Source organism: Pteropus alecto, unplaced genomic scaffold, assembly GCF_000325575.1.
Source record: "Pteropus alecto unplaced genomic scaffold, ASM32557v1 scaffold28, whole genome shotgun sequence".
Classification (NCBI taxonomy): Eukaryota; Metazoa; Chordata; class Mammalia; order Chiroptera; family Pteropodidae; genus Pteropus; species Pteropus alecto.
The window spans coordinates 3,758,413-3,782,246 of record NW_006441063.1 but is presented as its reverse complement, the minus strand read 5'-3'; the positions used below and the strand labels follow the sequence as shown (position 1 = coordinate 3,782,246).

General features: G+C 36.2%; 1 protein-coding gene across 1 annotated transcript in view; it reads left to right on the top strand.

Moving 5' to 3' along the window:
- The window catches only part of LANCL3 (LanC like 3), an 84,530-nt gene extending 67,365 nt beyond the window's left edge, over positions 1–17,165 (top strand). The window contains exons 2-5 of the mRNA XM_006918265.2: positions 142–265; positions 2,182–2,379; positions 8,891–9,098; positions 17,006–17,165. Of these exons, the coding sequence (XP_006918327.1) occupies positions 142–265; positions 2,182–2,379; positions 8,891–9,098; positions 17,006–17,165 (690 nt within the window). The remainder of the gene's footprint in view (positions 1–141; positions 266–2,181; positions 2,380–8,890; positions 9,099–17,005) is intronic.
- The last annotated feature ends 6,669 nt before the right edge of the window (positions 17,166–23,834 follow it).

The window sequence follows — 23,834 nt, the reverse complement described above, 5'->3', positions numbered from 1 at the left end:
CGTTAAGGTTGGCTAAGCTTATTTACACCTAGAAAAAGAATTTGGGGGATATGCTGATGGACTTTTTAAGCAAGAAAATCCATTGTTTGAGGAAAAAAGAAGATCCTGATTTGAATTCTGCTTCCTGATTTCCTTATTCAGGTGCTGACCCCAGCACAGATCAAATCAATTTGCCAGGCAATTCTGGACTCCGGGAAGCAGTATGCCATGAAAAAGAGGAAACCATTCCCCCTGATGTATTCTTACTATGGAACCGAATACTTGGGTGAGTGAAGGTGTTGGCAAAGGCCTGTAGGATGAAGGGAGTGTCTGATATTAGCATTTACTAAAAACCGGAAGGTTTTGTTTTTGATATTGGCCATCACTATTCACTTTAAAATGCCATTAGAGATCATATATTGGTAGATATTACAAATCACAATTTAATGTTTGTTTTCACAGTCTGCCTGACAGAAATATAGCTATTTTAACAATTACTTTCACCGAAGACTAAAATCCATATTCTAGATTGTGAGTTCATTGGACTTATTTTGCTGAGTTTGTGAACAGTGTACATGTTTATAGCTTATACTGCCTCTGCACAGGGAAACAGGATTCAGCCACTAACACTTTCAAATTTTTAATATTAGTGGATTAATAACAGGCTACTTAATAACAGTGGTGGCTTTTGAGCTATGAGGCATATAAAGTGAAAATTAGTTACTCCCCTTTTGAGCCCTTACCCCTGAACATGCCTTACAAGGCCCTTTGTAGATCACCTGCCTCCTCCTCCAAACTCAAGCTTTATCTCTCCCTTCCCTGGTTCTGTCCAGCATAGTCTTCTACAAGCAAAGTGTTCCCATATCTGTGTAACCTTTGTGCCTGTTCCTTTTGCCTAGAATGCCTGGGTTCCCCCAACACCTTCATCTATCTAGTATTTATACTCAGACTTCAAGACTCTGTTCAAACATTATTAGCTTTGTTGAGAAACTTTGTGCTTTTAGAAAATGAGTTTATTGAACCCTCTCTGAGGAAACATTTACATGGTTCAGGTTTTGCCCTGAAGCTAAATTGGATTCTGTCATTCTTCAGTTGGAGCTCTTATCACATCGTACTATATAATTAGTGACATACCTGTCTGCCCACCATAGCAGACTCTGTGCAACTTCAGGATAACGACTTTCTCTCATTTATCTTTATGATTCCTGGACTGTTACCAAGACTCCACACATAATGAGGGTACCCAAATGAATGAATGAATGGCTGATGAACAGTGAGTTTATAGACTAGCAGTTCTCTGAGAGTTTTCTCAAAGAACCTTTAAGTTCCTGTCTAAGTTTCCCTAGAATCAGACCTTGAGACAAGGATTTAGGTGTAAATGGTTTCTTTGGGAGGTAATCCTAGGAAGTATTGATAGAAGAATGAGGAAGTCAGACAGGGTAGACAAAGAAGTTACTAAAGGATGTAGTAATGAGCAACTGAGGCTCAGTTCCACTGGGGACTCTTAGAGACTATATAGAACATGCCTCAGAATTGTCCCACCCATGGAGTAAGGAAGCTGGGGTATTTATCCCCCAACTCCCTGCTTAGATCAATAAAGAAGGGATTTCATCTGTTTTGTTTACTGATCTGTCTTTACCAGAGACAGTATCTGGCATGTGGTAGGTGCTTAATTCTTATGTGTCGAATGAATGAATGTTTAGGATACCAAGAACAAATTATTTTCAAGCACTTTAGGAGCATTTTCATAAAAGTCATCAATATGTTAATTATAAAGTTTTTAAAAAATCTTTTCTCTAAAACAGGTTGGTTACTGAACCGTTTTCTATAAATATATAGATAATACATATTTTAGGCTTTGTGGGCCATATGGTCTTGTCACAAATACAACTCTGCCATTGTAGCATAAAAGCAGCCATAGATAATATACAAATGAATGAGTGTGGCTGTGTTTCAATAAAACTTTGTTTACAAAAACAGGCAATGAGCCAGATTTGGTCTGTAGGCTGTAGTTTGCTGACCTCTGCTCTAAGCTATGTTCCCAAGAAGCCTAGTTCTTAGGCAACTCAATTATTATATCACTATGTGTGCTCGAAAGTACTATTGCCATTCTTTTTATTTATACTATGATTATCTTTTCACTAAGTTAAACTGGTTCCTCTCCCAATTATGTAAATTATTGTGCTTTGTTTGTTGATATAGGAGCAGCTCATGGCCTGTCTTCCATTCTTCAGATGCTTCTTTCTTACCATGAGCACCTCAAGCCCTCAGATCAGGAGCTGGTATGGCAGAGTGTGGACTTCCTCATGGAGCAGGAACAGAACTGCAACTGGCCACCTGAGCTCGGCGAGGCCATCGAGAGAGAGAACGAGCTGGTGCACTGGTGCCACGGTGCCCCAGGTCTCATACTCACTATTATCTGAAAACATTACTTTTCATCAGGCTTAGCCTTTTCTGAGAAGTGAGGGTATTTCTCATCTTATGTCATTACTGCATGAGATGAAAAGGGTCAAGATGAAACTTCAAAGCCAAAAAAATTCTTGATCTAGAAGGAATCTCTAGAAATGATCCTGTATTTTTAAAAATATATGATCTACATCTATTTGTATGTGAATTAAACTAGCACTGTCCAGTAAAATATAATATGAGCCACATATGAAATTAAGTATTTAGTAGCCCATTAAAAATGTAAAAAGAAGCAGGTGAAATTAATTTTAATAATATATAGACCAGTATACCCCAAATATTATTTCAACATGCAACCAATTTAAAAATTGAGGTATTTTACTTTTTTTTTTATCTTAGTCTTTGAAATATAGTGTGTATTTTATACTTAAGTTCCATTTCAATTCAGACTAGCCATATTGCAAGGGATCAGTAACTACACTGGATGGAGCAGATCTGAAGCCTGGCATTTCAAAATGTGGTCCCTGGACTAGTAGCGTGAGCAGCCTGGGAACTTGTTAGAAATCCAGAATCTCAGGCCCTACCCCAACCTACTGAATCCGAATCTGTATTTTAACAGGATCTGGAGTGTTCTAGAGTGCTTCAAATGAGGATTTCCATCATCGCCTAATAAAAAAAAGTCTAGAGAATTGAGAAGCCATCTGCAGTGTACTCTCTGGAACTGAGTCTAGAAACCTATCTTTCCTTTTTGTTTAAATTTCATTACACTGCTAATTAGGCCTTTGGAGAAGAGGCAATTCAAAATACTTTAAATAAATCAATCAATTTTGGTCAAAGGGCCAGGGGAGAATTTTAAAATACCAAAATAACACAAAATTTTTGATTTGGGAGTGGATTTAATTTTTAGGGCTATGCCTCCATGCCACAAGCACAGCTGTAAAATATATTTGATTTCGCTTTAGTTCGTTGCCTGATTTTTATTACTTCCTTCCCCCTCCTTACCTAATTAATGTTCTTTTTCCAACTGTAATTTCATTTTTTCCTTGGTACAGTTTGAATTGATGATTAATACAAGTCTTAGTTTACCAGCCATCTTTTTTTTTCCTCTGCCTGCCACATTTACCTAAGGAAGGGACTTCAAAGGCTCCTGTGTGTGTTTGTACCAGTGCCAGGACATTATGCATTATATCCATGCTAATTCTGCCAGTTATAATTTGAGCTCATTTTTTCTTGCTTTGAACTTTTTGGAGAAAAATAACAGTTATTTACTATTCTGGAAATGATAGCTCTTTATGTCATGATCAACAATCCCATTTCTCATTCTCTTTAATCATTTTCAGTAATGGTCTCTGGATATCCTCCAAGCTCCCCAGGATCCTTGAATTTTGGAGTTGTCCCAAGTTAAATACAGAATATTTTAAAAGGACTCAGTTGTACTGGTAAAAGCCTTATAAAGAAATGGAAGAATAATCTACTAAAACAAGTGGGTCAGTTAATTGATGTGGGTATCTTAAGAGGCACTTATTCCATCCTTTTTGTACCCCATCTTCCATCTGCCTTCATAAATTCTGTACCAGAACAGTGCAGCATAGAATTCATCACCTTGGGGACTTTATTTATCTTCATGTATCATTCATGTTAAATATCTTGTTAAGATTAAACATAGGTTGCAAAGTAAAATCATTCAACCCCCACATTCACTGGACTACCAAAAATAAACCAATTCACAAATAAAGAACCAAATGGAGCCCATTATTTCTGCCAACGGTCACTCCCATCTCAAGGGTATTGGTCTTCCTTTTAAGAGATGTGCCAAAAACAGCATCAAGAGTAATTATAAATCTAATAAGTACAGGTCAAAGACCATCAAGATTTCTCTGAAGTTGGCAATAGTAAACTCTCCAAAAATTCTAAAACAGGAGATGACCTAGAAAAATAATTTTCACCTGTTTGAGGAAAATACTTTTTGAAAGTAGATTTATGAACAGTGCAGATGATTGGGGCAGCGGACTGATTCTGTGATTAAAAACCTGCCAGAGATAATCCACAATGTGAAACTTCATCAATGATACCTTATTTCCCCCTATAAATAATTGTTTCCTGTTGACTTTCATTCAACCCACCTCTACAGGTGACAGCCTTGGTTATCATTTCTGCAGTGTAGAAATAGTTCTTGACTCTAAGTTAATAACTCTGGGTTCTAATTGTAGCCCCAAAGTTAACCAGCTAAGTGACCTTGAAAAAACTACTTTGTTTCTTTTGTGCCTTTGTTTCTTCATTTGTGAAATGAGCACATTGAAATGGAGAAGTGAAACTCAATCTTTTTTATACCACAGACCCCTTTTATCCTATGGACCCTTGCCATCCCTTAGGGGTATGTCCCCAAAGATTTGTAGACACCCACATTTACAAATCCCCAGTATGGCATAGTTTTTCTCACTAAATGCAATAAAGTATAGCAGGCAGATTCATATGACCGCTTCATAGCCTTAATGATTCTGAAATACAAGACAAAAGTCATTTACAAAATCACTAAAACAAATGTGCCTAAAATAAACTCTAGATTGCATTATGTTACATCATCACTGTGGTGACACTTGACAGTGCATTTCTTTTCTGTGTGAAACACAGGTATGGCTGTTTTTTAAAAAATCACTTCACAAGGGCTCCTGGGTAGGTGACTGAATAGAGAACAACAAGGCTTATGCAGTGCAACAATCATTGGTCACTAAGCTTTGTACTGCACACTGTGTAATGCATGCCTCTATGAAATAACAGATCCCAGAATGGACCTGCCTGGTGATTCTCCTATGTTAAAATTATATGTGCCAAGTCTGGCTGTCACAAGCCTCTGCTAGATCACAAGTTTTCAGAGATTTAGTCTCTCAAACTGTATTTAAGTAATAATTCCTTTCCCCAGTTGTAGTTGGCAAAGATATATTGTTGCTGGCTCCGGATTCTTATCAATGCGCTATAATGACTGTTCCCATGACAAAATCACACAGTTCCCATCAAAAGGAAAGAAATCCAATATTCCTTCTTTTAGATTAAGCAGTCTTATTGTGGATTTCATTAGGTCCAGTTAGGAGACAATAGGTTTGGAAGTCTTTCAAGGTCGCTTGCATGTACCATTCTGTGATCCAGGTTGCAGGAAGAGGCCCTTTCTCTCTGACCAGAACCCTAGGATCAATACCTATTAGCTGCCTGGGGCTAATGATCTGGTATAGTAATTAGACCATCTCAGCCCTTCTTCCTTCTACATCTCTCATCTCCACTTCAGTGTCGGCCTGTGTTTGGGTGAGAAATTAGACATTATAAGGTTAGTAGACATGTGTGAAGCCCTTGCCATGTGTCAAACGCTGTGCCACAGACTAGAAGAACAAAATTGAACAAGATGGAGATCCTGCCCTTGGGCAGTTTGAGCTATACTAGGGAAGCAGACATGTATACAGATAATTTTAATATGATATTGATTAAGAGCTAAGGTTTGTATAGGGAGCAATGAGAGATCAGAGGATGGATTCCTGGTGCTCTTCCAGGTTCAAAGAAGGCTTCCTGGAGGAGGTGATGCCTGAGATGAATCGGCCAGGCCAAAAAAGGTGGGAAGTTCATCCCAAGAAAAGTCAGTCTGATGTATGGAACCATATAGCAAAGGAAGGGGAGCTGCAGGTGGTTTGGTTTACTTAAGTGAAAAGCTTTAAGTAGGGAATGGAGGAGAAGTGGCAGAATAGAGTAGTTGCTGAGTCATAAAGGATTTTATCTCACCTGAAGACTAGCTTCACCTGGATTCCGAGGGGAAGTTAAGAGGCATAAATTCCACCTCAGAGTTCGTTTGTCCTGAGGCAGGGGCTGATGATTTGTACCCCTATGTCAGTCATTGGCTAAAATCTGCTGGGGAGTGGAGGCTGAGGGCAAATCTCCATAGAGTAAATGTGAGCTTTGTTAGCAGCCAGGTCATAGCAACTGGGAGATGGGGCACCTGCTAGCAAGTTAAAGGGGATATGGCAGAGCACCAAGGGCTTTTAGTTTGCCTAGCCAATTCCTACTCATCCTTTGGTACTCAGGTTAGATAGATGATGTCACTCCCCTTCCTGGGCCTGTCCTACCTCCAATTATAGGTTAGGAGCCTTCCTATGTACTTCCGCAGCACCTCTGTTTCCCCTCACTTAACCTAATTAATTCCTCCAGTTAGGTTGTAAACACTGAAGGCTGGGGCTTTCTAAAACCTTAGCATCACTGTGCCTGGCATATGGTAAGTGCTCAATGAATATCTAAACATCCACCAAATCCTGTTTGCTGTCTCTTTCATTAACCCATCTTTCTGCCAACACATCAGCTCATAGCTACCCCATAGCCCATCTTTAGGTCTCTCTTGGCACCACTGTGGAATTGGGCATTTTGTTTATAATACTAATCACATCATTAAAACTAAAAACCAATCAATCTGCAACAAAAACACTCTCACTGGTTCTCTGTTACTCAGAGAGTGTAGTCCAAGCTACGTAACTGGACTTGTAAAACCATCCATAATGCAAACCCAATCTACCCCCACTGTCTTGTTGGTTAGAACACTGTCACACTGATCTTCATGCACCTCGTTTGTCCTGGCTCTGAACCTTTGCCCTTGCTGATTTTGATGCCTAGAATGTTCTCTCTACCTCACTTTAGGCCTGGAGTTTCCTATGCATCCTACAAAGTCCTAGAGAAACCCTACTTCACCTGACTCTCCCTCGGAGAACTTCCATTTTTCTGATCTCTCTAGTACTGTTGACAGCACCATTCATTTTGTGCCTCAACAGCATCATGAACTAACTACATGTCCTAATATGTCAGTCACATGTACATTTTCTTCTCTCCCTTTCTAGACGTTGCCTTCTTGAAGGGCAGGAATCATGCTTAGCACTTGTTTTTTATCACCCAGATCCAGGACTCGCTACATAATTTGGGGGGCCCAGTACAAAATGAAAATGTACCTCTCCTTTTAAAAAAATGATTAAGAATTTCAAGATGGCAACAGCAAAGCATTAAATCCAGCATCAGGCACTTTGGAGTCTTCTTGTGACACTATGTAGGTCACATGCCCATGAAGTTAGCCCTGCCTAGGACTGTGCATACAGTAGATAACTAATGAACACTTCAAATGAATGGATACAGTAAATGAATGGATATATAATTAAATAAGTTCAATTTTTAAAAAATCATTCTTTTGTTTGTGGGAGACACTTTGTTCCTGAAGCTGAAGGAGGACAATGCTATAGGTGACCATTGTCAGTGGTTGACTGGAAAGGAATGGCTGAGGAGAGCCTGTTATGCAAGTGTTAATTATAGGAAGCGTTAAAGGATAAATCTGAAAGAATAATCATGACTTCCATACAAATATAAAATAAACGTTTGCTAATGATTTTACTTGCTCAATCAATGAGGGAACCATAAAGGTGTTAAAACTGGCTCAAAAGACAATCCAAAGAGCAGACTATTTACAGGCCATTAGGAATGCCAACATGAATTTGCTTAATAAATGCAAAACGCTGCTTCCACAAAGGCTGAGTGAAGTCAATCCAACCACTAAGAGACTGAGTTTCTAGGGTCAGGAATTCTTTACATTACTGTTAGTTTTCTGCACGATAATTCCTATCTCTATATAGTTGTAAAAGAGCCTAGTCAAAGACAAGGAAAGGCGGAGAGAGAACCCTGATGTATAAGGTAGTCAAGATTCTACTACGTTCCAGTCTTATTTTATATAGGAGAAAGGTAAACCATGCCAGAGAGAGTGATCTTAGGTTACTAATCTCTCTGAATATGAGCACCGGGAACTTGGGGGAAATGATTCTATTAATAGTGGTCACTTCTCTTGTTTCTGTTCCTGCTTTTGTAATTTCGATTGCCTTTGTTGAGAAATTTTGAAGGAAAATGTCTTGGAACAATCAAGTTGGGAAAAACTTCACATCTGTAGTAGAAGTCTTGGCCACGTCATTTGGGATCATTGTTGTTTTGGGCAGGACTCCCAGTTTTGCTCTTAAGAAAAGGTATATACTTAAAAGTAATTTAACATTATAAATTCTGGGCCTCTGGGGGGAGAGAATAGGCAAACTGTATAAACATTTAGCCATTCCAAATAGCCAGATATGCATAATGCTTACCAAAGTACGCATCATTAAATATTAACTCTTTTGTAAATTATGGATTTTATCAGTCTATGTACTTATTGCTCTTTCTCCAGGAGCCAACACCACAATACACTTCAAAGAACTTAAATTGAATCTCACAGATAAAATAAGACTCCCTTGTAGAAGATTCTGTAGCCTTGCTATTCAAAATGTGGTCCCCAGCAGGACACTTGTTAGAAATGTGGTATCTCAGGCCCCACTTGAGACCCACCAGATTAAAATGGATATTCTAATAATCAACATGCTGTTGATTTGTAAGCATTTTATAGCTTGAGAAGTTCTGTTCTATAGTATTAAGCCCCGAAAGTCACCTCTAGTATCTTTTGATGTTTTCACAGGAATTGCCTATCTGTTTGCCAAAGCTTATCTGGTTTCCAAGAAACCACAGTACCTGGACACATGTATCCGGTGTGGGGAACTCACATGGCAGAAGGGCCTGCTAAAGAAGGGGCCGGGGATTTGCCACGGTGTAGCTGGCAGTGCCTATGTCTTCCTGCTGCTATACAGACTCACAGGAAACTCTAAATACATCTACCGAGCCCAAAGGTCAGCTGTTCTTCACATGGATTTTTTTTCCAAATGTTTAGCTAATGTTCTGAATAGGTAATAGAGTTACAAAGTTTAAAAAGTCTAAAAAGAAATACATCATCTGTGCACTCTAAATAGTTTAGTTTACTTCCCAAGAGACCACCAATTTACCAGTTTTTTAGTTATCTTTTCAGAGATATTCTGTGTATATATACAATAGGTGTATATATAACATTTTATCCCTCTTTGTTTTTATACAAATGGTAGCACCTTGCTGTTTTAGTGATCACCCTCAATCAGTACATCACTGGACTTTTTCCTTTTTATTATTTCATAGTATTACCTTGTATGAATGAACCATAATTTATTTAACCAGTCTCATGTAGAGGGATATTTGTAGTATTTTCAGTATTTTGCATTACAAAGAATGCTACGATGAATAACCTTATATGTATATTATTTTCTACATGTATGGGTATAGCTGAAAGATAAATCCCTAGAAGTGGAATTTCTGAGTCAAAGGGTATGTATATTTGTGATTTTTTTTTTATTATGGTAAGAACATTTAACATGAGATCTATTGTTTGCCCAATTTTTCCCTATTAATATGTTTATACTGAGGATAATAACTCTTTCTCAATACGTGCTGTAAATATTTTCCTACTTTGCCATTTCTCTTTCCATTTAGTTTATGGTCTTTTGCCGGACCAAAATTTTAAATATTTTTCTCGTCAAAGTTGCTGAACTTTCAAGATTTCCGGATTTTATGTTATGCTTAAGAAGACCTTTCATACTCTTAAGATTATAAAAATATTAGTATACATTGACTTTTATGATTTTATTTTAACTTTTAAATCTTTGATTAATTTAGAACTTTTTTGGAGGGGAGGCAATAAGTGTTTATTTGAGATTAAGAATTGCCATTTGAGGAATAGATTCAGGTAGAAACCCAAATAGTGTCCCAATTTCAGGGTGAGGGCAAGGGTTTTTTAAGAGAAAAGAAAAGGAATAATTACATGGATAGAAGAAGGAGATTCCTATTGGAGCCAACAAGCTGAGTTACTCTTCAGCTGTATATGGCTGGTTACTGATTCTATCTTCAGAAAAAGAGTTTATAATATCAGCCCTTGTGGTCAAGATGTCTGCTTTCCTGTTAGCTTTACAAATGACTGTAAAACAAAGTTGGTTTGGCCCAGTTCAAAGGTTGTTTTACCCAGTTCAAACATTCCAAAGTTTCAAGGAACAAGATGTAGAAGGCAGTTCCTCTGGTACGGTGGCTCCGACTTTACTTTGATATGGTTGCACTTATCTCACATTTGTAAATGGGACCACATATCATTCAAAGACTTCTTAGAAGTGGTTGCTAAAATCTCACGAAGTTGCAGAGAGGATTATATAGGTCAACAGGTCGTTCAGCTAGTTAGCTAGTCACGAAGTCTTCACTAAGCACCTCCTATGTGCCAGGTAGCTAGTCACGAAGTCTTCACTAAGCACCTCCTATGTGCAGACACAGGTGAGCAGGACAGCGACTGCAGGCTCAAAATGCTTCCATCCTTTGACAGGTGTTATCCAGTCATTGCTCAGAGTATCAGTCAATTTGCTGACTTGGTAAGTTGGAGATTGGAGAGGTCAGAATGATACTAAAATCTTGGTCAACTAGGCCAACTGCTCACCTGATGCTCCAGTCCCCTCTTCAGCATCTTTGCTCACACACTTGCAAAGACAGAGAACTCACCACCTTTAATGGTTAGTGTATCATCTGGAAAACACCATCTCTTAGAAAGTATTTCTTTTTTTTTTAATTTTATTTTATTAGTTTCAAGTATACAGTACATTGGTTGGACATTTAAAAATGGTGTCAGATGGGTAGCTATCTTTGTGTTTTTAATGAAAAGACAAAACTTTCCAATAACATCTGTTGACCAATTACCCCAATAATTTGAAATTCTAATTTTATCATAAACCAAATTTATATAAATATATGGGTTTGTTTTGGACTTTCTATGTTTCATTATTTATTTCTAATTTTTCTTAGCAATTCTCTATCATTCTTCTAATTGTATTTCAGAATCAATTTTTTCAAATTTTAAACTATGGCAATTGGATTGGAATTTCAATGAATTTATAGATTACTTTACTGAGAATTACCATCTTTAAAATATTGAGATTTTCTGTCCAGGAACATGGTATGTTTTCCCTTTATTTCAATTTTTAAAAATGTCATTTGATATAGTTTTGATCTTATGAAAAAGGTCTTGTATGTTTCTTATTAATTTTATTCCTATGTATTTTATGTTTCCAGGTTTGTGAGTGGAACCTTTTCCTTCGTTATATTTTTAGGTCATTTATTACTATATTTATGAAAGCTTTTTAAAACATATATATTATTATAATTTAGCAAACTAAAATACACTTCTTTTATATAAATCTGCATTGGATCTTATAAGCATCTTAATTTTGATAAATATCATAATGATATATCTGGCCACCTTACTGAACTCTATTACTGTTTCTGTTATATTTTCATTAGATTCCATTGGGTTTTCTAAATAGACACACATGTTATCTGCAAATAATTATAATTTCGTTACTTCTTTTCTCATTTGTATACCTTTCTTTTTCATTTCCTGTTGCATTGATCAGAATCTCCATAATAATGCCCAATAATAAAAGGGATAGTAAACATCCTTGCCTTTATGCTGGTTTCATTTAGAATGTTTCCCTGTTTCACCATGATCTTTTATTTATTTGTTTGTTTGTTTGTTTGTTTGTTTTTAATTTATTTTTAATTTTTGTATTACAGCCGTAGTGATTAGATATTTATATAACTCATGAAGTGATCACCCTGATAAATCTAGGACCCATCTGACACCATGCATAGTTATTACAATATTATTGAATATATTCCTTATGCTATACTTTATATCCTCATGACTGTTTTGTAACTACCAATTTGTACTTCTTAATCCCTTCCCCTTATTCATCCATCTCCCCAACCCCCATTCCATCTGGCAACCATCAAAATGTTCTTCATATCTATTTTGTTTCTATTTTGTTTATTTTGTTCTTTAGATTCCACATATAAGTAAAATCATATGGCATTTGTCTTTCTATGTCTGACTTACTCCACTCAGCATAATATCCTCTAGATCCATCCATGTTGTTGCAGATGGCAAGATTTCGTTCCTTTTTAATGGCTGAGTAATACTTGATTGTATATATATACCACCTCTTCTTCATCTATTCATCCATTGATGAACATCCAGGTATCATCTATATCCTGGCTATTGTAAATAGTGTTGCAGTGAACACATGAATGTTCATGTCCCTTCAAAGTAGTGCTTTGGGTTTCTTCAGATAAATACTCAGAAGTGGATAACTGAGTCCTTTTTTGTCTCTTGCTATAGCCTGTGTTTTAAAGTCTATTTTGTCTGGTAGTAGTATTGCTACGCAGCTTTTGTTTGTTTGTTTGTTTCCATTTTCATGAAATATCTTTTTCCATTCCTTTACTTATAGTCTGTGTGTATCTTTCGATCTGAAATGAATCTCTCATAGGCAGCATATGTAAGGGTCTTTTTTTCTTATCCATTCAGCCACTCCATATCTTTCGATTGGAGCATTTAATCCATTTACATTTAAAATAATTGTTGATAGATATGTAGTTATTGCCATTTTATTGTTCATACATTTTATCTTTTTTCTTCTTCCTAAAGAGGTCCCTCTAACATTACTTGTAGTACTGGTTTGGTGGTGATGAACTCCTTTAGCTTTTTCTTGTCTGGGAAGCTCTTTATCTGTCCTTCGAGTCTATTTAATAGCTTTGCTGGGTAGAGTAATCTTGGTTGTAGGTCATTGCTTTTCATCACTTTGATTATTTCCTGCCAATCTCATCCGGCCTGTAAAGTTTCTGTTGAGAAGTCACCTGACAGTCTTGTGGGAGCTCCCCTGTAGGTAACTAACTGGCTTTTTCTTGCTGCTTTTAAGATTCTGCCTTGTCTTTAACCTTTAGCATTTTAATAATGATGTGTCTTGGTGTGGGTCTCTTTGTGTTCATCTTTTTTGAGACTCTCTGAGCTTCCTGGGCTTGTATGATTATTTCATTCACCATGTTAGGGAAATTTTTCATTATTATTTCTTCAGATAAGTTTCCAATTCCTTATTCTCTCTCTCCGTTCTGCTTCTGGTACCCCTATGAGGAGAATATTGGTATTCTTCATGATCTTTTAAATTTGCTTCTTATGATATATATCATATCAGATTATGACATACCTTTGTTCAGTCATATCAGATTATGACATACTTTTGTTCAGGATAATCCACTGACTTCTCATATGACTCAGAGTAAAAGCCAAAGTCTGTCTTTGAACGAATCCCTACAGGATTTTGCCACTCATTGCCTCTCTGACATCATCCCCTACTCTTCTTCCTCTTGGTTCTTTCCATCATGGTGGCTTCCTTGTGATTCTGTTCAGATGCCAGGTAAAATCTATCTCAAGGCCTTTGGAGTTTTGGTTTCCTCTACCTGTAATGCTCACCTTCTATATGTATCTCCCAGCTTCCTCACCTCATTCAGACCTTCACTCAAAAGTCATTTTCTCAGAAAGGCCTTCCCAAGCCAACTTATCTAATATTCAGCGTTAAAGAACAAAAATATCCTATATGATATTTGTGTGTATAAACTAAAGGAAAAATATTAACATATGCAAGTATTCTATTTGAAGCTTCATTGTTTAGGAATTCTGTTACATGTTTGATTCATGGCTCCCTAATCTGTTTAGGTTATAGCCTGACCCTTTATTTCCCAAATATAGAAAAAGAAAGTCCTATTGGTTCTTACCTAGGCTAATGCTGTATCACCTTTGGGATAAATTTTACCAGAGGTTGTCATGTCCTAGAAAGCCTGTTAAAAAGAGTTATAACAATCCTTTATTTTTCTGGCAGACCAGTCCTAGCTTATAGAGTCTTAGTTATAAGGTACTGGGGTCCAAGGCCTTAATTTAGACAACTTAAATCTCTCACAGGTAGAGAATGGAAATTTATAGGCAATATCTGAATATTATTTGGGCATTGCATTTAATTGCTTGGAGTACTAAGATTTACACTTTATTATAATTCTAAATTAAATATCCCGTGGCCCAAAGTGAGGACACTTCCCTCAATTTGGCAATTCCTAAAACAGTAATGTCAAATAATATGTACCTCTCTGGAATAAGCATTATTTGGTCATTGCCTATTACTCTTTTATCATATAATTGGGATTTATGGTTGCAGAAAAATATTTGACAACTTTTTCAGTTTCTTCTATGATTATTTAATTTTTCAGATTTTCTACCTATTCTTGAATTAATTTTGGAAGTGAATTTAGTCCCATAAAAGCATTAAGCTCATATGGATTTTCAAATTTTTGATATAAAGCTCTAACAATATTTTAAATTTCCCATGTCTGTGCTTATATGCCCTTTTGAATTCCTAATGTTTTTTCCTTTTTGGTAAGACACTCCAGCATTTTTTCTATGTTGTTCATCCTTTCAAGGAACCGGCTTTTGGTTTTATTAATTCCATTTTTTTCTCTTTTGCTTCCTAACTTGTTATCTTCTGCCTTTATTTTGACTTGCCAATGTTCTTTTCCTTTATTCTGTTATTTTCTACAGTTTTTTTTTAAAAAAATGCTTAATCAGAATGACTTTCATATTTTTAATAAAAATAATAGTAATAAAAACTCAGATCAATGAATTTTCCTCTGAGTTTAGTTTTGGTCATAATAGGTTTTGATATGTAATGCTGTCAGTGTCTATAATTCTTTTTAGCTTTATAATTACCATTCTGACTTCTATTTTGACAATTTTTTAGAAAAATGAATTTGTTAGTTTGAATTCTGTACCATTGGGTAAATTTTAGAAACAATCATTTTAAGTTTAATATAGTATCGTGTTATACAGGCCAGAATACAGTGAAACTGCTACTCTTATACATTGTTGGTACTCGTAAATTGCTATATATTATTTAGAAATTATTTTGAAAAACAAAAAATGTTATATTTTTTAAAGTAAAACAATGTAGGATACCAAATATTATACAGACTAATTTCAACAATGTAATAAGTCAAAGCTTAGGAGGAAAAAATGTTGGAAGAAGAGAAAGCAAAATTAACTGTAGATTTCTTTTAAAGTATGGTAGAATAATTGTCTCCGTTTTACAAATATTCTGCTATAATATGTTTATGTGAAGTAATTAAATTTAGCATTTATTGAATGCTTGCTATGTGCTCAGAGCCTAATATATGGTATCTTTAATCTTTGCAGATAATTTTATGCAATCTGTAACTTCACCATTTTAAAGTCAGATTAAAAAAATTGCCAAAGGTCATATAATATGAAATAATCAGTTGGGTATCGCAACTCCAAAATTCTTCCTTTCAACTACACCAGGGAATTTACTTGAGAAAAGTATTATATCTCAGACTGAAATGTAGCATTTCCTTTGATTCTGAATGTAGGTAATAAGCCACAAGAGAGTTTGCAATAGCTGTGACTCTTGTCACCAATAGAAGTCATAGATATTCGCATATGATCATATTACTCATCGCAGATATTGTGAAATATATTTCAATCCCATCCTTACTTAGAAATGTCCAGTTATTAGACCCACTCCTAGATCTTGTTATTTAATGTGTTAATAAGAATATATATATATTATTATATCACATGTTTGGTTTTAAAATCTTTGCTAACTGTGCTTTAATATAATTAATTTCCTTGGGAGTCCTGCGTATTTTATTTTATGCATTTGAAGCCTTGTTTTATGAGATGGAGTCCAGACTGCCAAATGATCCATAGTACTACAAAGGTTGAGACTCCCTGAAGCTATACCGCAAAGCTTCATTGTATAATTACAAACTGTGAATTAACTCTTAAGATGCATCATTATTCTACTATTTAAAATTTTGAATTCCATTTAGAAACTTTTGCATATTCAGGAAAACAGTTGATAGAAAAATTGTACCAAACAGATTCCAAGAACCTTTAAAAGATCAAATAAGTAATTACTCTTCATTAGATCCTCTGTGTATTAGCAGTCACCTAAATTTATGGCAGTATCAGCTGTCAGGCCTTATTAAACCATGAGCTCCGACCTCTGAATCGATGATTATTTTTGTTGTTGATAGGAACGAGGAGAGCAAGTTAGTAAAGAGATGATATAGGTGACAGCATTTTAAGTGCTGTTAACTACTAAAGATGTTACTCATTTGAATAGGGTTTATTGCACATACTGGTAAAAGAAAAAATCTCTTTCATAGAGAATTTAGAGGCCAGTGATTTATTTTTAAGGCAGATGTCCTAAAAATAATCTATCTCGTAGCTGAGTTTGCTATTTGATGTCATGATTATAAAATGTGGCTTGGCTTTTCCCATTAATCTTATTCCTTTGTTTGCCCAAAGCACAGATTGTATAAAATCTTGCCCCTTTATGTTCAGTCTCTACTCTCTGTCACATATAAAGGAAACCTAGCTCTGAAATAATACACCTGCAGGAAAACAGCATATTTACTTTTTTAAAGAAACAGTCATATATCAGCTTGCTTCTATTAAAAATAAACAACAATATGGCTACTTATCTATCTTTTTACTTTTAATTATTGGATGGCAGAAGGAATGAAATCTTCAGAAAATACCAAACTGCTTTACTTTGCAAACACTCAAAATAGTTGGATTTGCCTGCCAACATAATTTATTTTGAAACACACACAATTACATAATGGCTCCTCTGTTTTTTTAACACAGAAAATGTCTTTCTTAAAATATTATACAATTCTGGAAAGAAAATAATGCTAAAATTTTAACTTGGCAGAGAGAAGAAAGAAGCAACCCAAGGCCAATAATGTAGAAAACATTCATGTTAAAACTATTCATATTTTCTTCTTTTAGGTTTGCTGAATTTTTATTTACTGAGGAATTCAAGGCTGGTTCTCGGGTCCTTGAAAGTATATACAGCTTATATGAAGGCTTCTCCGGGACGGTGTGCTTTCTGATCGATCTGCTACAGCCCAGTCAGGCTGAGTTCCCTCTCTTCAGCATCTTTGTTTAGAAGGCTCCATCTCCTACTGTGGCTCTGAAGAAGGTCCCTGAGATTTTCTGAGTTTACCCAAGGCCGTTTCCATCCAAGCCACATTCAGTGGTGTCACAACCATGAGCCTTAACTTTGCTGCCCAAAGGGAGGGAGGGAGGAAGGGAGGAAGAAAGGGAGGGAGAGAGGGAGGGAGGGAAGGAGGGAGGGAGGGAAAGGAAGAGAAAGGAAAGAGGGGGGATGGAATGAGACAGGTGAAGGCAACATGATATCAGACTTAAGGAAGGACAGTCTGAGAACCTGCAAAATAAAGATACCACAACTCTTCTAAAAACCACAGAGATTCAATACTTCAGGGACTAGATGTGAAACCAGAAATCAGAGGAGAAAAGAGAGATCATCGTTTTTTTCAGTTAGGGCATAGAAAACAAAACTGAAATGTGGACTACGACAATAAAATGCCAATACCTTGGTAATTGGAGAGAGAATTTAACCATTTGTGGGTGCCCTCCACACCTAAGTTCAGAAATAAAGGCAATCTAAAGCTAAAATAATTGCCCAGCTGAAAACCGCTCAGAAAGATGAAGTGTCAAGTTGCTGAAGGACAAAAAAGTGAGCTCTTTGTTGTCCTATGACTTTACTTATTGCAATTCATGATTTTTACTGAGTGGAGAAATTTGCATATGAATCTCTCTTTTTTATTATTGCCTGAGCGTTTTTAAAAAATCATATCATAACTTCATGATATGATTTCATTTCCTTAGGCCCTGAACATCTTTTTCTGGTTGCTTTTTCTTTTTTAAAGCTGAATTGGAATAGTAAAATTCATAGGCTAGCAAATATTGTACCAAGTGTTGCTATCAAATGTTTTTCTCAACTTGAAGCATGAGCTGTTATTATCTTTGTCATTTTCTAAATGCCTGTGTAATCCCTATGAAGCTATTATCTGAAGTGTAAACTATACTCATGGTAAAAATCACTAATCTCAAAGATCAGGGTAACCATTACAAAAGTGTGATGTTTCTGCCTTTGATGAAATACTGCATCCCCTGGGACAGGCAGACACTGGCTGATAAAGGGACTAGTGATTGTTAAAAGAAAGATATTCAGTTTTATACTGTTAGATTAAGAGATGAGTGAACTCCCTGGCTGATCACCTTATCTTCCAAGACACAGGCTCTACTAGAAATTGTCTACAATACCCACTGAGCCAAGTTGTCAAATTAAATTCAACCCTGCTGTAAACACATAGAAGTTGTAAAACTACTTCAAGTAAACAGTGGTTTGCAGAACACTGTCACTTTAATACTCAGAACACAAGTTTACCCCTTTCCTAGAACTTGGTCACTGGCAATTTCATGTTATCAGAGTGGAGGAGGAGGTTGTGTACTGTATAAGATTTAACAGTTATCTAAGTAGTCATTAAATATTGAATATATGTAAATATTTTATGTCTATCCCCATGTAAATCCAAGCACTTATTTAATTCAGTGGTTCTTAACTTCTTGATTCATAGATGAAGTTTGGGAGGTGCTGAGGAATACTCTATTGCCTAAAAATACTTCTGTGTGTGTGTGTGTTGGCAATACGCATGTGTTTGTGTGTGTGTGTGTGTGTGTGTGCATGTGTGTTGGCAGTATACACGTGCCCATGTGCTTGTGTGTTTGTGCGTCTTCTTTTTTCTGGGTAGAAAATCTCTAGCATTCATAGGATTCTCAAAGAATCTGTGACTAATGGAATAAAAGAAGGTAAGAAGCACCATTGTATATTTTATGACTGTTTACATTTGCACTCATCCGAACAAACTAGGACAAAATGGTTTTGAAAAACATGTACCTTTTTAGCTTATTGCTTTATTTTCATGTCCTCAGATATAAATACATAAAATTGGCCTCAATTGTTTATCTTTGAAAATACTCAGATTGGGGCAATAGCACATAAATAATAGCTTTCAGATGACTCCCAAAATTGGGTTATGGAAGTTCATTCATTAATCATCAAGGATCTCTCAGAAAACCTTAAGGCAAAAAGCTTTCTACAAAGTAGTCTCCTCTTGAAATAATAGTGGTACCTGCTTTTCACTATCTGGTTTTAAGTTTATGTCATTTGACCCCTTTAGGGTGAAGAGAATAAGTATCTGATAGACAGGGCCTTATGGAACACATACTTTTTTCATCATCCAGCAAGCCTTTGAGGTGATTTAGGTAATTGATCCAAAGTCTCATAGCCAGAAGGAGGGAGAATGAGAATTCAAACCCAGGTTTCACTTCCCAAGTATATTTATTCAGTATTCTAGACTAGAATCTGGGGATACAGCAGTGAACAAAATACCCCTGGAAGTTACCTTCCGTTTATGTTTGTTGATACTCCCACCAATCGTCCTTGAGACCTAAAACCTAAAGCACTAAGAAGTGATAATCTAGCTCAATATATCAGTTTCATTTCTAGGAACTTCAGAAAAACTGGACTCATTCTTGCTCACTTGCCCTTTCAAAGTCTGGAAGGGTAACTGACATTGTTGTACCGACCATTGTGAAAAGGCAACCCTTTTGTGTGTCAAATCCAAGCAAAGGCCATGTTTGAGTGTGTCTTTATGAATTCACACCTTGGTGAATTAGAAACCAAGATAAGCTTGTTTAGCACTTAAAAATGTAAGTTTTCATTTTCCTGGAAGAGTAGAATTATAGATTTAGGAAGATCCTCTTCTATCTTATTCTCCCAAAAAGGGGAAAAATATACCCTGTGTTGCTATAGAAAAGTGTGGCATGTCACTTCTCATTTAATTAACCAATTTGTTCTCTTCTCTAGAGTAGCATTATTTTTTGAATAGTGCTTAATTAAGCATGTTGCCTCTTGAAGGCAAACTACCACCACTAGTTTAATATTATCTACTATGTGTGGCATAAACAATTATAAACCCTGAAGATAGTGGTGGAAATATTTGAGGATAAATTGATAGAATCTCTCAACAACGGGGAGACTGCATTATACTTGAAAACAGCAAGATTTGGGACATATTACAACCCTGTATTTTGATTCCCTAACAGAATTATGTACTCTTTCTTCCACACATACCCTAAAATGTTAAATATCTTTATTTCGCCCTATCCCCTTTCAGTCATCAGTTTTTGCTTTTTTGTTTCATTTGTAACCTAATAAGTGAGAACAGAGATTTGACAGCATATATTCCCCTGTGATTCTTCAGGTAACTGACCATACTATTAAGATAATAGTATTCACTTTCTGATAACTCGAGAAACAGAATAATTTTTTTGGTCTATGCTAGATTGGAAATCTTCCAAGGCAATTTATATTTCCAACTTTCTTTGACACACTAACATTTTAATCAAGGTAGTACTCATATTGTTTCAATTTCTGTACAGAGGAAATCTCAATAATTTCAATGCAACAAACATAAGTTTGTGATTTATAACCATATTAAGGAAACACATTATTGAAAGGAAAAGCATTAGTAATGCAAAGAGCCCTGTGTTGGAAATCTTAAAGCCTTCTGCCACTTCCATGGGCCACTATAACAACAACAACAATAATAATAATAATCACCTTCTCTACTTCACAGGGTTGTCATGAAGGTTGTCAATGATAAAATGGATATAAGAAAGTTTTGTAATATGCAGATCCTTTATATATTTAAAAGGGAAGCTGTATTTTAAGTACCTATTACATGCATAGAAAATTGTGCTCAATTATGACTTCAAATAAGCATTTCAGCCAAATGGAATCTCCACATATGGATGCAGTGCTTGGGGTCTGGATCACTTGATGGGTAAAAACAAAGTGTATGTTCTTTATTCTAGAACCAATCCTGACTGTAGCATTTATGCCTCAGAAGGTTTTGATTCACCGGGGCTTAGTACATAGAAATAGGCTGGTTTAGCTCACAAGCTCCTTTTAAGGCAAATATTTATTTTGCTTGCTGGAAACAAAGGATTACAGTGCCAGTAATGCAAGAGAAAGAATTGGCAGGCTAGGTCTGCAGAGCAAACATGAACTGGGAAATAAAGTATTTTTGGTTGAGTTTGATCTGCACTTTAATTCAGGCCTCAGCACTGCATGACATGTAGTGATAGAAATACAGTCTCAATTGCATATAAGGCCTTCCTTTGGGAACGTGGGTTGTTTATTCAACACTGTCCCAAATTAATAGCTAAATGAGTGAGCCTCAGATTCTCCAAGGCCATGTGATCTTGGCATAAACTTGGCAAGGAAAGCAAATGAGAAGGCAAGCAGAAGGGTGGGTAGGAGAAAGCTTGCTGCAGCTCAGCATCTCAGTGTGAGTTATAGATGCATATTTAATGGATTTTATTGCTTCCTGAGACATCTAATCCTTCCTCCCCAATTCAGCAACTTCTTGTCCTCCTCATTTCTTTTTTATTTATTTTTTCCTGTTTAAATAGAACATTCTGATATGGTTTTTCCTATGTCTGCTTAATCATGTGACCTTTCGCCTGGGAGGGAAGATTTTCTTATCTCTTCCATCCATGTCAGTTTGTAGCTAAGAGCTACAAGCTCAATAAGGCTGGACAGAAGGGCTGACTTCAAGGTCAGCAGAAGGAGTTGGGCCCATTCTGCAGTTAGATCACAGGTCTAGGACAACCTAGCCCAAGTGCAGCTGTACATGGAATGGCGGCTGCATTTATCCTGCTTCTCCATAAAGAAACCTGGCCATTTTATTTGTATTATTGTGAAAAAAAAAGTTGATGATAACATTAAATATCTGAGCCTTGCATTATCATAAATCTCTTACTGGAGGTTCCGTCTCCTGGTTTCTTTAATTAAAAGTGCTAATAAATTGAGGCCTGATGGATGATGCCTTTAGGGTTTAAAAAATATGTGTTTTTATTAAAGTATTGAACCTTGTCATTCTCACCTAGACTCTTCCACAAATGGCAGTCTTATCTGCAGAATTTTCTGTATCTTCTTTTGCCTTTATGTACCTATTACCTCTCTGAACTGAATTCGAAGAATTATTTTAAATGAAAAGCAAATCATCCATATTTTGGGGTTTTTCTGTGGGGGTTTGTTGGTGAGCAGACTGGTTAAAAGAACAGACTATCCTTTTTCTTCCCTTTCTCCTCCCTGCACAATATGGAGGAAGGAGAAGGAAAGAGGGAGAAAAAATACATGAGGCTTGACTGTACGACTGTGAAAACAGTTTGCAAGGACTTCTTCTTTGTTTCTCCTTTAGTTTTTCTTAGTCCCTGTAGGAAGTAGTTTGTGTGTTTGGGCAGGGGGAGAGGCTGACTGACTTAGGGAGAGTCACTATCACATATGGAACAAAACTCAACATTTTGCTATTAGATGTTTGAGTGAACCAATATATGCAAACATGCATTGATTAATGAATAGGTCTCATTGTGTTAACTGCTCTGTAATAAATCAGTACATAATTAATGAGGGCCCTCGTTACACTTCTGGTTATCTTAAGCATTCATTTTCATTAAAACTTCTGCCAGGTTAAAGCCATCTGCAGAAGGTTGCAGATGTGAGTTTCATAAATTCAGAGTTGCAAATGTGAACCATATATGTACTTTTAATTTTTTAGTAGCCACATTAAAAAAGTGAAGACAAAAAAGTGAAATTACATTTTAATAATGTATTTGATTTATCTCAGTATATCCAAAATATTATCATTTCAGCATGTAATCAATATAAAATTATTGAGATATTTTACATTTTTTTTGTACTGAGTATTCAAAATCTGGCATGTATTTTATACTTACTGCACATCTCAAATCAAACTAGTCACATTTCAAGTACTCAGGAGCCATCTGTGGCTTGGCTACTATATTGGAGAGCGCAGGGCTAGCATCCCACTGCTATTTCACAGTAATGATAAGGTCTTCCTACAGCTTAGGTATGTTTTTGCTGTTACAAGAGAAAATGACAACAAAACACTGCCTGTTATTTGATTACTGTGGTGTTTCCCCAAATGCAGAACACTACTACCAAGAGCTACCCTGTGGAAAAACAGATTCCGTGATTAAATAAATTTAAAAAAATTCTATTTTACCTGCTTTTAGAGATTTACATGGAGGATTAATGTATCACAGACTCTGAGAAAACTCTAAAGAAACCTGTTGAGCTCTGTGTAAGGTTCAATCTCCCGATTGTCACTGTTGCCCAGCTACCAATATAAAAACATAGTCTGGCATGATACATTTATGGTATGCTTATTTGTTTTTTTCTACAGAGGAGTTTTAACACCCCTTCCCTCACTCCACCCTCAGGCCCATTAAAGATATAAAACAATAGTTCTGTCCCAGAGTATTCATTCCTACTAATTATCTTGCCCTCACGGAGACCTGAGATCATACTTTACTACCCTTTGGGGGACAAAATTCTGGAAACTGCCACAAGTGTCTCTATGTAAGAAAAACTTTGTCTCCCCCTCCTCCACTCTTTTGGGAGCCTATCTCTACTTATTCTTTGTATTCAGAATCACCCAAGAGCCGAGATATATCTTCTTGTTCTGCAACTATCTACTAAATTGAAACTAGCAGATGGCTTTAATGCCTTGCACATGGACATAAATCTTCAGAAAGTACCTAAATGCACACCTTCCTCTTACTCTTTCAGAAATAATGAGCACTCTACAAAGATGAGGGGAGAAATACCTGGATGTGTACACATATGTGTAAACACAGAATACAATTACTTTAGTAGAGT